This window comes from Calonectris borealis, chromosome 3 (genome assembly GCF_964195595.1).
Source record: "Calonectris borealis chromosome 3, bCalBor7.hap1.2, whole genome shotgun sequence".
In the NCBI taxonomy this organism is placed as follows: Eukaryota; Metazoa; Chordata; class Aves; order Procellariiformes; family Procellariidae; genus Calonectris; species Calonectris borealis.
Window position 1 is genome coordinate 34,021,756 of NC_134314.1, and position 14,267 is coordinate 34,036,022.

The following is a 14,267-nucleotide window of genomic DNA, read 5'->3' on the forward strand; positions in this document are numbered from 1 at the left end:
AGTGACATTGTCCTGTCTCCTCAGGAATAATTTTTGCTATCTTCTTTTATGTTACTTGCTTGTTTCAGAATCTAAATTATCAGTACTGTTCCAGCCATTTAGTTCAGTCTCCTTGGAGATAAATATAGAATTAATTTGGTGACAGTTCTGTTAACTCATACTGGTTTTAATATCCCTTCCAGCTGGGATATGTGTGTATGTGCTGACGTTACATTTACTGTTTAGAAGGGCCTTTGAAAAACTTAACACACAAACAAGTAGTAGATCAGGCATCGTTTGTATGAACTTTCAGTAAATGTCACAATTTGCAACAATAATGAAATACATTTTTTTTAGAGTGTGAATGCTCAATGTTAGGCTCTTTTGAATACTTCACTCTAAATTGAGACTGTATACAGTGTATGAGAAAACTTATTATCTAAACATAAATCATGTTTTTTCTTCTAAATACAGAAAATGTGGACAGATGCTATAAATTATTTTAGTTCAGCTATATTTAAACATTAATTAAAATTTAAATGAGAGCAAGCCTTGGTGAATTTGACATGTGTTTTAAATTGTACCAGGAATAGCAGCAGCCACTTAGAAAGAAACTCGCCTTTCCTTTCTTACTCGCATCTCTTGATCCATTCAAATTTGAAAGTTCCTCTGTGTAACTCGTATGCCATGTTGTTGGAAATGAATCTTGGGGAAAGAAAACAAATAATTTTTGCTTAGAATTTAAGACCAGTATAAAGCCAATTTCATTTTATGGTCTTCATAGTGCTTTTTGACTGCTTTTGCAAGTAATGAAGCACTTGAGTTGAAGTTCTGGCATGAATACAGCATCTGAGAAATGTTTTTATTTAGTCTGAATTCATTTTTATCTAATGGAGCTGAAGCAGAAAGCTTGCATATTGAAATTGTGAAGTGTGAAGATGAAGAAGTTACGGGTTTTCAAGTCCACAGTGAAAATGAAGTGAATGAAAATAAAGTCACTGGGAATCGAGAGAGTTCCTGTAGGCTTTGTGAGGTGTGAAGGCAGAAACACTGGTAAACAGTTTATTTTAAGTCTCCATGTTTTCACTACGAAGCTGTCAGGGATTTGTTAAGGGCAATGAGAGGCATTTATTTATATTTGGTCATCTTTATAGAGTGTTTGCTATGTGACACTTACTGCAAGCCCTCCTCGTTCTCAAGTCCTGAAGAATAAACGTTTCCAGATACTTTTTCCTCTAGAAGCAAGGTTTCTCTAATAAAACTTATTTTAAAAAAATGTTGAAGTCAAACTGGAAATCAGGACATCCTGAAGATGATCATATGCAAGTACTTTAACTCTACTTTCACTTAGAGTCAAGTAAACTTAATGTACTATATTTGAAAAGTAAGTGTACTGTTACGACACTTCCAACAACCTTTCCCAAAACAAATTGCAGTTGTCTAAGGTGTAGAAAAGCTTCCAAGGTTGGAGCATGGACAGGGCATGAAAGACTTTTGGAAAAGTTACTGCTCTGACAGCGTATTTGTGTGCAGTACATGAGTATAGTCACAGGGTTTTGAGAGTCCTTAGAATGCAGGTTGGTATTAGAATCGGTGACACAGTAATGAAAGAAAGGCTAAGCTTTGTTTGAAAGGCAGGGCTGTGCCGTTGTAATCTTAGTTCAGTAAGCCTGAAAGTCTAAGGTTATTATCATGGCCTCAAAATAAAACACTGCTCTATACTTGTCCTAGATGTACAAACTTTTTCTTGAACACCTGGCACTGCCACAGGTGAGATAGTGGTGTCTGGGCCTCTGGTTTGGACTCCTGTGCTCATTTTTGTGTTTCTAATGTTCACTGAAATCTAAGTTGGTCTCTGTTTCTTTTCTTCAAAACAGACATTCCAAATTCCCATTTTCTGCAGTTTCATGACTGGGGTCATTGCTTCCTGTTGCTTGAGTGACACCCACATTTAAGCAGGTGCTTGGCGTGATAGTCTCACTTTCCAGGACCCGAGTGTTCAGGTTAATGCCTGATGAAATAATTCTCAGGGGTTAGTTGGGACTTGAGTAACCTCAATTGACAATCCACCTGGTAAATATGGTGAAAGTTTTGAAAATTGATTATTTGAAGTTGTGAAGAATGTGTTACTTGGGTCCCACTGTGCCCAGCCCCCCCACCCCCCCAACCCCCCGAGAAACCCGGAAAAAAACCCTTCATCTTAGTGTTAGAACTATTTTAACCAAATGTCATGTTACACAGATTTAAAAATTATATATATTGGACGTTAAAAAGAAAAAAAAAAATCCTTATTGACAGAAACTTGTAGCCTGGTAATCTGTTTTATTTTTAATGCTGGAGCTGCATGGACAGTTATCTAACCTATCAAACTTCCTCCTAATATTGGGAAACTTGCTAAAAAATAGTGTCTTGTGGAAGAAAGGTGTTTTGAAGCTTTGAACAAAGGGATCCAAGTCTAATGACTGGAAGAACATTTAGGAGCTACTGTCCCATCTCCTTTATTGCATATGGTAAACTCTTGTTCCATCCATTTTAATGTTCAAGTATACTCCCTAGTACTATGCTGTAGTTGTACAAGGTAAATGCAGGCAGATTGCTGGGTCTAAAAATCGCTACTAACACTGTGTCAAAGCAATTGCTGGCCTAAAAAGTCCTTATCTTCTGTATGTTATGATGCCTTAAGGAATATTTTATGCTTTTCTTCAGTCAGACTGGGTCTGTAGTATTGCCTTATTTATTAATTCAAAACTAAAATGAAAAAACTTCTGTAATGTCATTATAATGCATTCAAAGTAAAGAGATCTCTTATATTTTCTCTTTCTGGAACAACTTAATGTTGTGTTACAACTCAGTGGGTCTGTCATATGACCCAAGTCAACTTTTTACATTCAGGAGTATTTTTTTAAGACTACTAGATTAGCTTTTAGAAATTAGTAACTGTCTGCAGAAAGCTGCATGCAAATTACCTTACTATAGTTCTTTGGTCAAAGAGACTGGCATCTGTCCTAATGACACGGGTTATCAGAGTTAATGGAGTACGTGTAGATGTTTTTTTCTTTTCAGATCTGCTTAGCTTAGGAGAAGCAACACTGATTCTTTTTTCCTTCTGCTTATAAAAAGAAATGCAGATGAGCAGGTGAAATAGTGAATTTCTTGAATTCTCAAAGTTACAATATTTTTAGTAGTACCATTTGAGCAGAATGAGTCACTTCTGGAAGCAGTGCAGATAGAAGCATAAACTCTGAATTGAAAGGGAAGATCTCTGTTTATATTCTGTATGACTGTGGACATTCAATATATTTGTAAATGCATTGTTACTGAGTACAGGCAAAATGCCTTTTTTTTTTTTTTTGCAGAGGGAAAAGGAAAAAAAGAAAGAAGAGAAAAAGAGAGAGAGAGAATCAGAAAAACCATCAAAACAATTAGCAGTTGAAAAGGTAAGAATAGTTTATTTTTTCCATTTATTTAAAAATTACACATAGTATTAAACATGTAGAAAGATTTGAAAAAAAAAAAAGAAATTTTTAATGTGCGTGTGTATATGTGTGTATGTATATACGTGTGTGTGTGTGTGTATGTATGAATAGTAATCCGGATAATCCATATGAATGGTTTACTTGTGCTGTTGCTTGCATACAGAGGTTGGTTGACCATACGATGAGGAATGTGTTTGGGGGAAGAGGGAAGTGATTTAAGATTTGTTAAGATTTAAACTCAGATAATGGAGGTTTTTAAGATGTACCATTGCTATTCTTGCACAGAAAATTTTCAATTTTATTGAGCACTGTATGGTCACTTAATACTGTCTTTCGTAAATGAATCCATTTTAAGCATAAGTGTATAATTTACAAAATTGAATTAATAACTCTAGGTAACTTGAAAATACTCAACTAGATCATGTCACAAAACATGACAGACAAACGAGTTAAGGTGCTTCTTTACTTAGCTATATTAAAGCATAATGAGCAGCCTTAGCAACGTAGGGACAATTAAATCATGTACACTTCTGTATAGAGTTAATATTAATCAACAATGGAATGGGTAATTTAAGTATTAAATGCAATAATTTCTCCTAAGACAGATGTCCTCTCTCAGATGATGTGAATCCATTAGTATGTTCTGATCTGCAGTGTAGTCCACAGAATGCATTGGAGTCTCCATCTGTCAGTTTATTCCCCAATAGTGCTGTGTTACAATTATGAAAAATGTTGTGTATTCATACACTATGATTGCAGATGTATTTCTAGTTCTGTTTTCAAATAGAAGTTGTTTATTTTGCATAATAAAACAAAATACAAAAATATGTGCACACTTGGAGGGGAAAAAAGCCCCTCCCCAGTACAAATATCTTTTTTATGAAATTGGAAAGCAGTTTTGGAATAAGTTAGTACAGAAGCAAACTTTGTTGTGACAATTTGCGCAGCTTCACTTAGCTAGTGGAAAAGGATATCCTTATTCATATGGTAGGGGGTTAAAGCATATTTATGGATGACAATAAAGTTATTAGAATTGTTGATTATTGAAGTTTTACAAGGGCATCCAGTTCAATTAAGTTCTGGTCCTTAGAACAATATACTTTAGTTATAAAGGCTAAAAACATTGCTATGGTTTGGAAATCTTAACTTTCTGAAACCCAAAGCTCTACTTCTGGTCTGGGGGAGAGAGTGTTTCCCTTTGCAAGGATGCCTGAACCTTGTCACATGGCTGGAAATACTTGGTTAGGTGAGGAGAAAAGACGACAGTGCATAGTTACAGCTGAGGGACTACCCTAATACTTGAAATAAAAAACAATTGAAATGCCACTGATTAGATTTACATTTGAAATAGCATTAGATTGCCATTTAATGATTAAGCAAGTAAAAAGAAGTATTTTGATTTAAATGCTTGTACTACAAAATGTGGAATTTGATAAATATATCTGCATTAGATAACAGTGCTAACAGCTGAAAATGTTTGAAATACTGCAACGTATTTTATTTCATTATTAATGTGTCAGCACTGATTGCTCAGATGGAACTCATCTATGTGTCATCTTTTTAATTTAAGAGATTCTTTAAGCTCAGGTTTTTCAAGGCATCTAAGGATCATTCAAAATAAACCGCTTTTAGACACAGCCTGTAAACTTTACATGTTTTAAAATTGCAGTCGCTTTCTAGAACCCAAAGGAGAGAGACTGTATCAAATGCTTGTGTTTCCATTGGAAAGTACTGGTGAGATAGAGGACCAAAAGGTTTTATTTTTATATATGGAATAATACATTGTTGCTTTCGTGGTATGATTCTGCTTCAGGGAGCTGATAAACATTAATACTCTCCTTAGTTTGACTAATAATGATGCACTTCACATCTGGTTAGAGACTGTCTATAGGATATTTTAAATATTGCATGTTTAATCAGTAGGGGAATGCTGGCATCTTGACCGTAGTATCATGTTTTCAGCAACCACATCAAGCAGTAAATGGCTATTTATCCCAGTTTTCAGCTTTCTGGAGAAGGAAACAGAATATGAGAATTCTTTGGACACTTCATATGTGAAATCAGTGGTCGCCTTTCTTGCAGGCATGGTATATCTCCAGTCTAGACATTCCAGGCTTGGGAAGCTAATGAATTAAAAATATGTGACGAAGCAATTGGCAGTTCTACCAAAATTTTGAGGCTTCTTTTGATTAAGGTAATTCAAGCAGTGTTCTAGCCATCCTGTAGAGGAATCGGTAAAGATGGAAAAAATGACAGGCTTTAAACTAGTAAAAAGTTGAAAATGAAGCTATAGAAAACTTCAGATCTCTTTACAAGTGTCATGTACTCCTACAAGTCTTAAGTTCATAGTGTCTTCTTTTTTATCTTTTATCTTATATTGAGTTTAAGTTTCTTAGCTCTTAAAACAAGCATATGCATCCTAAAAAATTAAAATATTCACATTCGGTTCTTGTGTTGTGATCTCTGCTTCATAGAACTGACTAATCTGCTCCTACATCTGTGTAAGAGCCTTTCTCCGGTGACTAACTGATCTTTAGCCTTTAACAAGCTGAACGCCTAGCATGATTTCTGTTGCATTTTCAAATATTGCTGAAAGCTTGTAGCATTGATTTAGTAAACTGCATTATTCCAGTATTGCATGTGTCAGGTAATTATGGCATAAAAGATACTTTGTTGATTAGCATGCTTTGATAAGTAAAAAGAACAGAAAATAATCTTTTAACTGATTTAACAATAGCGGGCTTTCTTACTGAAATTGCTTTTCAGTAAGAATCATCATGTCCTTAAAGCGGGTTTCATGGGAAACATTTTTTATGAACGTTCGAGTTGGAGACAGTGATTTCAGATGTAGAGTAGAATTTCCTCAAGATCAGAGAGATCTACTGCAGAACAGTGAGTAGCAAGGATACTTGTTTGACTCTATTTTTCTGGGCTGTTCCACTTTCTGTAATAAAATTACTGGGTGATTTTTAATACAACAAGATCTTACTATGTCAGCTACAGAGACTGAGTCTAGTCTGGTGACTAATGTTTTATTGGAAGCAGCCAACAGTGTGATGTTCCACATCAGATCTGCAGTATTCTTTAATAAAATAAAATGACATTGCGGAACTACAGGCAGCTGTAATGTTTTTTTTTCAGTCTAATTGAAGAAAATTGAGAAACTTGCATAACTTACCCAGGGTCCTTCCTCCTCCTTCCTCCCCCTCTCCCTGTGCCATTTCCACAATTACAGACCTCAGGTTTCGTCAGTGCTCAGGCTTAAAATAACCTTATCCTTACAGTTACTTTGGAGGAAAAAAAAAAACAAATTGCAAGAAAACTGCTGGAACAATTATTATATAGTTCTTCATGATGTGAAAACTGGGGCGAGGTTACGTAGAGCTGAGATGTCCAGTCAAAGCCCAGCTTGTTTGCAAGCAACAGAAACATGAATTTCAGCAATATAAAATGTGTTGAATTGGAAGAATAAATAATCAAACTGAGCTAATCACATGCTGCTTAATGCTTTATATGGGCCAACAGCAAGAATAATAGCACAAGGCAGACTGTCATGCAAAGAAAGCAAGTTTTAGATGTTCTGTACACACAATTAAGTTTAAGAGATTTTTAAATTGGCTAAAAAAATAAACCTGATACTTTAAGAGCCCATTTCAGTAGTGGGTAGGGAAGAAAGTCCGTAGGTTGACCACCAATCTTACCTGTTTTGTTGATGGTAACACATGAAAATTTTTCATTTGTAGATGAGAAAAACCAGCTAAGCTTTTAATAGTCGTTTTTTTTAAACTTCATCATCCTGCCCACCCTTTCATCAGCTGCTGAGGAGCTTTCCCTTCTTATTAATTACTCCTTTGCACAGCTGAAGTTGGTGAAACTTCCCAAATCAGCCATGATCTTTTTTTTTTTCTTTCTTTTCTGCCTAAGCTGACTGAATGAGTTCTCCATTCGAGAACAGAGTAAACCACGGAACTCCTTTTTATTTCTAGTATGTCTACTGAGTAGGATTTTTGTTCATCCTTAGGCAATTGAATGTGCTCAATTTACAGGAATTTGGTGACTTTAAACAGAATACATAGCCTACATATTCTACTGGTGTGTGAGGGAGCTACCAAAGCCTCATAATAGTTTTCTGAACTAAAATTTAAACTGTGCAGTTGTTTTTAAGTAGAGTTTCTGCTCATAGCACAGAGGAGCACTTTGGGGAAGGTCTATGCTGCTTCTTCATGCAGCATGTTGGAGCAGGGTCTGTGTGCACTCCATCCACCTTGTACCTGTTTTCCACTGAAGGGAAGCATAGAAGGAAAGGAGATGGGCTGCAGTCTGGTCATCCAGGCTGAAGGATCAGGACCATGAGGGAAATGGCCAGTGTGTGAGCTGTGGAATATGGGTGCCCCAAGGATAAACGAGGCCATTAGAGCTGCAAAGAATGGAGTGAGGAAGACTCTGTTTGCGGATGATCAAATGGTATGCTTTCTACAGAATGGACAGGAAACTCTTCATGCATTTGGCAAGACTGCTAATAAAAGTGGATTGCATGAAGTACTTCATTTAGCAAAGTACTTCCATTGCACAATATTTGATTTAGAACAGAGAAGTTGGATTGAGTTGTATGAATGAGACTTCTTGAATTTCAGAGCAACTAGGACAATTCTAGTTTTTTTCAAAACATACCTTTTTATGTCCATCTGCATTACAAATTCAGATTAAAAAAGGCACAACTAGGTATGACATCTTGAGGTTTTGGTGACCTCCAAAAGTAAAGGGGGAGAGAATTCATATGCCTAAAGCTTTCAGATTTTTGTAGGGTTCAACTTTTTATATAGTTGTAATTTTTAAATAAAGAAAACCTTGACGTGCTTCAGTGCTAGCAATCCAGAATTAAGCCAGAAGTGTTTTGGAAAACCGTCCCTGGAAAATTTGACAAGTATTTCTGATATGCAAAATTATAAAGTTCAGCTAAGTCTGTGGCACTGAATGCTTTGACAGTGCTTGGATTCAGCACTGTGTAGCTTTCTGTGGTCTTTATTTTAGAGGTTTTGCATCAATTGAAGACTTTCATGACGGCATTGTGATGGTTTCACTGTAAAATACTGCATATTGAAGGCCGTAGTTATCATGAAACCACATCTAATTTATTGAAAGTAAGCCCTTTTAAGACAGATTATATTGTATTGGGACAGTAAAGTTAAATGGTTAGGATGTAAAGAACAAACTATTTTTTCTTCACAAACTACTTGTGCAAGCTAATATTGACATTCAAAGTTAAGACTTTTTTCATTCTGCTGAACATATCAGGATGATGAATGTTTCTGAAGGATTGCAGCAGTTAAACTTGATTAACTAAAGTACTATTTGACACTGTAAGTTTAGTTTATTATATTGCATTTTGAGTTTGAAATTGGCTCTTTTTTGTGTGTAGAGTTGATTTAAGTGACAGGAATGGGTGAGTTAGAGGTTATCTTTCAACGGTAGTATATCAAATGCTGTTTTTCTTCCCCAAACTGGAGACTAAATTGTCAGCTTAAACTCAGCAATAAAAGTGAACTGCTGCCTCTCAGTCAGCTGGTACCACAGCACCAGATGGCCCACATTACCGAGGTATTGACATAAGCTCATTTGCATTTAAAAAGTGCTAGAAAACCCCTCAAATAAAAGTGAGGGCAGATCATATTAGCAGCTTTTCCCCTTCATATAGGAAAAACAATGTGTCAAATACTCGTGCAACCAAATAGGAAGAACTTACTGTAGCTTCTTAGGGTGGTGTTTTTGTTTGTCCATTTGTTTTTCCCCCCAAAGACAGCTAAAACTCCCACAAAAATCAACCTGAGTGAGACAAGAGGAACTATTAGTCCTCATTAGTTCTCTGGGATTGTTTTTTACTTACCCGAAGTATTCCAAATTATCATCCTAATCATTTTGTCCAAGGAGAAATGAGTTGGAGCAAATAGTGCTCTAGTGTTCTTCACTTCTTTAAAACTACGTAGCATTGTGAGAATGCATGGAAGAATGAAAGCCCGCAAAATATTTGGTGTCCACTTAAACACCAGTTTGGTGGAAGTTATGTATTTAGGTGTTTACTTTTAAGTTGTAGGAATAAGTTGACTCAACAAATATTGGCCTGAATGATTAAGTAAATACAGAATTACATTATAAATATTCTGAATGTTTTCTTTATTTTGGTACTGTATTGATGATATATTTGCTAAGTCACTTGAATAGTTGTTAATAATGTTTCCCTAGACTTCTAAACTTTATTTGCCTTTTTGAGTGATTTAATTTTTAAATGTTTTTTCTTTATATTTTTATATAAAACATAATATAAATTTAAATTATAATACATAAGCAATCAAATGTTTATCACAGGAACAGAAAAATAGAATCGTGTTTTGCCCTCTGGTTGAATACATAGTCTTATTTATACTCTTAGTCCTTGTTTTCACAAATTCAGACTAAGGAGATATGAGTTAAAGCTCAGGATTTAGGAGTATGTGCTAAGACATTGGAGGACAACCTGTTTCCCTGCCTCCTACCCCGACAGAACGTGAAGGATTTTAAGGCTTCTTGTTCTCTCAGACTGCATTTTATGGACCTGTCCCAGCCTGGTTTTACATTTCTAATCATACCTTTTCAGTCTTATGGAAGAGATCAGATTATTTTGGGTTCTTTGGTTGCTTCTAATGCTAATCTGGAGAAAGGCAAATCAAATTAGATCCTTCCCGAAAGTGTGCGATTCATTCCTTTTTGCAGGTAACAAAGGAGTCCTTATGTTTGAGGATTGCCTTGAAAAATAGTCTTACTTAATGAAATTAATCTGTCATGGCTCTTATTACGTATTGGGAGTTGTAGACAAAGAAATTGGGAAATAGATATTGCAGGTAGAAGCAGTTGAAAGAAAACCCTTTTTTTGTCAGATGGGAAGAAGGGCATTTGTCTTTTTAGTGTTGGAAAAGGAGTCAACCTACAGGAAGGGTATCACGTTTTTTTCCTCAGCCCAGTGCGTGTTCTCTGTATCAGCTTGATCCTCTCAACTCTGATCTGCATCAGAACAGTATTTTAATGTAATTTTTTTTTAATTCTATAGAAGTGGAATCTTAAAACTATAAGAACAAGCTTGGGTTTGGGCTGCTTTGGTTAAATTGGCCTTTGTTTAACTTGTCAAACTATTTTTAACAGAAAGGTATTGTTAAGTGTGCTTAGTTTTAATTCATCCTTGGTTATATTTTTGCTCCATACAGGGTCAAAACCTAAAACTGCCCTGGGTTTCAGTTGATAATACTTATTAACAGGTGGCATTTTCAGGTTTCTCCTGCTTGCTTGTGATAAGCTTCACATTTTTTCCTGGTGACTTTGAGGCAATTAGGAAGGTAACATCTACATACACATACATGTATATTGAACCAAAAAAAAAGTGGGCACATTTAAATAAGCCTGAACTAAATCAGCCTTATTCATGGATGGATGCTATCTTTAGATAAAAACATCTATATGACCAAGACTTATTCATTCTAAGACATTTGAAACCACAGGAGCATGCATGGTTGAAAATGCAAATATACAATCTCATCTAAAAAGTTTTATAAAAATTACAGTACTAGTTAGGAGATTGTGTTCAATCAATCAAATGTGCAAGAACAAAAAGCATGACATTTTTACAGAAGTGATACTGATACGTGGAACCGAATGTAAAGAAGGGTAAGGATTGGATGAGAGGAAGTTGATAACAGGAAAAAGACATTTAATTTAAATAATGTCATTCAAAATAATAATCTTGTTTTGAATAATAGGCTTCCTTTGTTTTCCTAAAATAATGTAAGTATTGGAGCATAAGCAAAGCAATCAAGTGTCTTTGTGTGTTTTGTTCCATTTTACTGTGCTTAAGCTAGAACATGCTTAAACTCCTCAGGGGAGAGACTTCACTCTAGTGTGTGACCATCAAGGGCAAGGGAGTAGTGGGAGGCACTGTCAGATGTGCAAATCTTAATTAAGACTAAAGATAGTAACTCTGTTTACCATAAAAAATAATTTTAGATGCCACTGACAATATTAAAAGCTGCAACATTAGCTTAAGCTTTAAATTGTTTAAAAAAAAAAAAATGCCATAAGAGGTTTCAACAAGCTTCCAAACACTGTCATGCAACTTTCAGTGTCTTCCAGTTTAAATTCATAGTTGACATAGGTATTGATTGCGTGGCTTTTTACTAAAGAAAATAAGAGTATTTATTTGAACTGTTAAATTTATTGTTTTGATAGTTGCTCATAGCACTAGAACAGTTGCACGGAAAACTTTATGGCTCTGGCATTCATCGTGTTACATAATTATGTCTTCACAAAATTAACTCAAAGGGATAGCACAGTAGCTGAGGTAGAGATAACAGCAAGATAAGGTAGAAGCAGGATCTTTAACACAACTTGAAGGAAATGGACAAATCTTTTGCTCTAGATAATTTTGTGAAATGATAAGTATGATAGAAAATTAAGTCACCAGTTACCTAGTTGTTCAAATAACTAGCATCTCTTTAATGATAAAATCCTTATATATCAATCAATATTGTTAACCCATCTGCAGTCAATTGCCTCCTGTCTCTGTTGAAAAAAGGGTTGCAACTGGATGAGCTTGTCTTTCAGTTTTACTTGCAAATTTTCCTTTATAAAATTGGCACCTGCAGCTAGAAAATGAGGGCAGTTCTGAGGTTGATCCCCATGCATGTCAGTGTACCTGTTGAAAAATAAATCTGTCCTGCCTCTCTGCTCAGCAAGCATGGTCTCTCTCGACTTGAGGATATTGTACTTCATGTCAGAGTAAGGTATGCAGGCTTGTCTGCTAGGCAGATAGTGTATTTTACACTGTGTAGTAACACGGGTAACTTCTGCTCAAGATAACCTAGATTTTTTTTTGTCTTATATACTTAATCCTCAGTTTACACTAAGTAGATACCAATATGTATTTTTCCTTTGTTTAAACATAGACTATTTTAGTGGTGTAAAAGAAATTGGTTTGGTTGAATCTCAGCATAAATGTTGAAACAGGTGCCTGAACAAGCAAGTCAGAGCCCTTGTAATATCACTTTGAAGGGTCACTTGTAAAACTTCAGAATCTTTGAAGCTGTGAATCTAAAAAGTTTTAGCGATCCTTATACTTTGTAAGGATGATTTAAATATTCATTTTCAGAATACCCAGAAATTTCATATAAGTTCACATTATTTAAACTGGAGGAATAAAAGCAGAAAGAAGTTTGACTCATTTCCAGTTGAGTTGTAGACTGCTAGACTGGATTGTGGCTAGAATGCTTCTTGATAGTTGGTGTTAAAGATTATGATGATGTGGAGGGTGAAGACGAAGAAAATAGAGTTTGCGCAAGTAAAGGGAAATCCATGTTGGTATTGCTTGTGATAGGTTAAAATTAATTATCTTCTAAAAGTCTTGTTTCAAAGTGGTTAACTTTGAAATAAGAACAAAACTGGGGCAAAAAAAACTGACTGGCAGAAGAAACTAATACAACTAATGGTTGTAGACATGAACAACTAATGATGCCTAAGTATTTATTAAACATTCTTAATTATTTATTAAACATTCTTAATTAATAATTAAACATTATTAACATGTCTCCCTCTTACTAAGTTCTGCATTTGTGAAACAGAATTATGTACTTGTATATGAGGATGATAAAGTACTCGCCAATTCGCTCCTAACTTCTATAGCAGCAAAAGAAAGCAATAAGCTGATACAGAAGGAAGAAAAATTAACCTATGAGGTTATTTCAGTCTGATTAGCTGTCAGTGACAGGGTTGAATTTCCATGGAACTAACTGAGAGGCTTTTTTAAAATGCATCTCTATAGACATAGTATGCTTGGAGTTCATAAAATGTATCGTACTGCTTGCCATAATGATAGAAAAGATGCGAGTACGGAGTATCAGTCCAACACTCTAAGAAGCAGAACCCTATTTAGGAAAAGTCCTAATTCAGAGGTGGTTTATATGGAACGATATTCACTGTGATGCTATAAGACTGTAACTGAAATATAAAGACTGCAAGAATCCGAGGAACAACGATAAGGAGGAGAACCGGCATAATATAATGAGTGAAAACAGAGCACAGTGATCTGCTTCTCTTAGGTCCATTGAAGGAGAGTGGTGACGTGGGTCAAGGAAAGAGAGTCTTTCCCAGGAACCCCAGGCAAGTAAGGGCTGATTGCATAGTAGGCTATAGGACTTACTATGGGATGCAGAGAGAAAAGAATTCAGGGATAGGGCAGAGAATGTTGTTTGAAGCTTATTATGAGATGTTTAGGTGACAGACCAAAAGCAGGGAAATGAAGGAATCGAGGTGGATTGGGGTAGAACAAGCATGAGGAAGCAGGGGGGAAGGGAATAAAAAGGTCCAGTCACGTACATGCAGGTAGCTGGGCAGTATGCTTGACTGAGTCCTGCACTTGATCACTGCAGGCTATCCTATATTCTTGCCAAATTCTATTTGCAACCATATTGTGTGTGAGTGTGTTCTCTCTTCTGGATCTGTGTGTGAACACTAGCAAACTTCAAGTTGGACTAGCAGACGGGAAGGATAAGAGGTTGGTATTGGCCACTGGAAAGAGGCGGCACGTTTGAGGAACCTAAGGGTCAGCAACTGGAGAGACCAGCATCTAGAAGCCAACTATTGCAAAGACAGCATGTCTAAGACCAGTTACACACATCTTGTGCTCACGCACATGTGTGTAACTGCTAGCAAATTTCATGCTGGACTAGCCAGTGAGTAGGATATCAGCATCTGGAAAGATCCGGGGTCTGAGCTGGTGACTGGCTAAGGGTGTAG

The 14,267-nt window shown here is 35.9% G+C and overlaps 1 protein-coding gene across 2 annotated transcripts in view; it reads left to right on the plus strand.

Moving 5' to 3' along the window:
• Nucleotides 1-14,267, plus strand: part of SMAP1 (small ArfGAP 1) — a 106,429-nt gene that overhangs the window by 54,709 nt on the left and 37,453 nt on the right. For both annotated transcript variants that reach the window (XM_075145306.1, XM_075145307.1), the window contains one exon: nucleotides 3,336-3,416. In XM_075145306.1, the coding sequence (XP_075001407.1) occupies nucleotides 3,336-3,416 (81 nt within the window). The remainder of the gene's footprint in view (nucleotides 1-3,335; nucleotides 3,417-14,267) is intronic.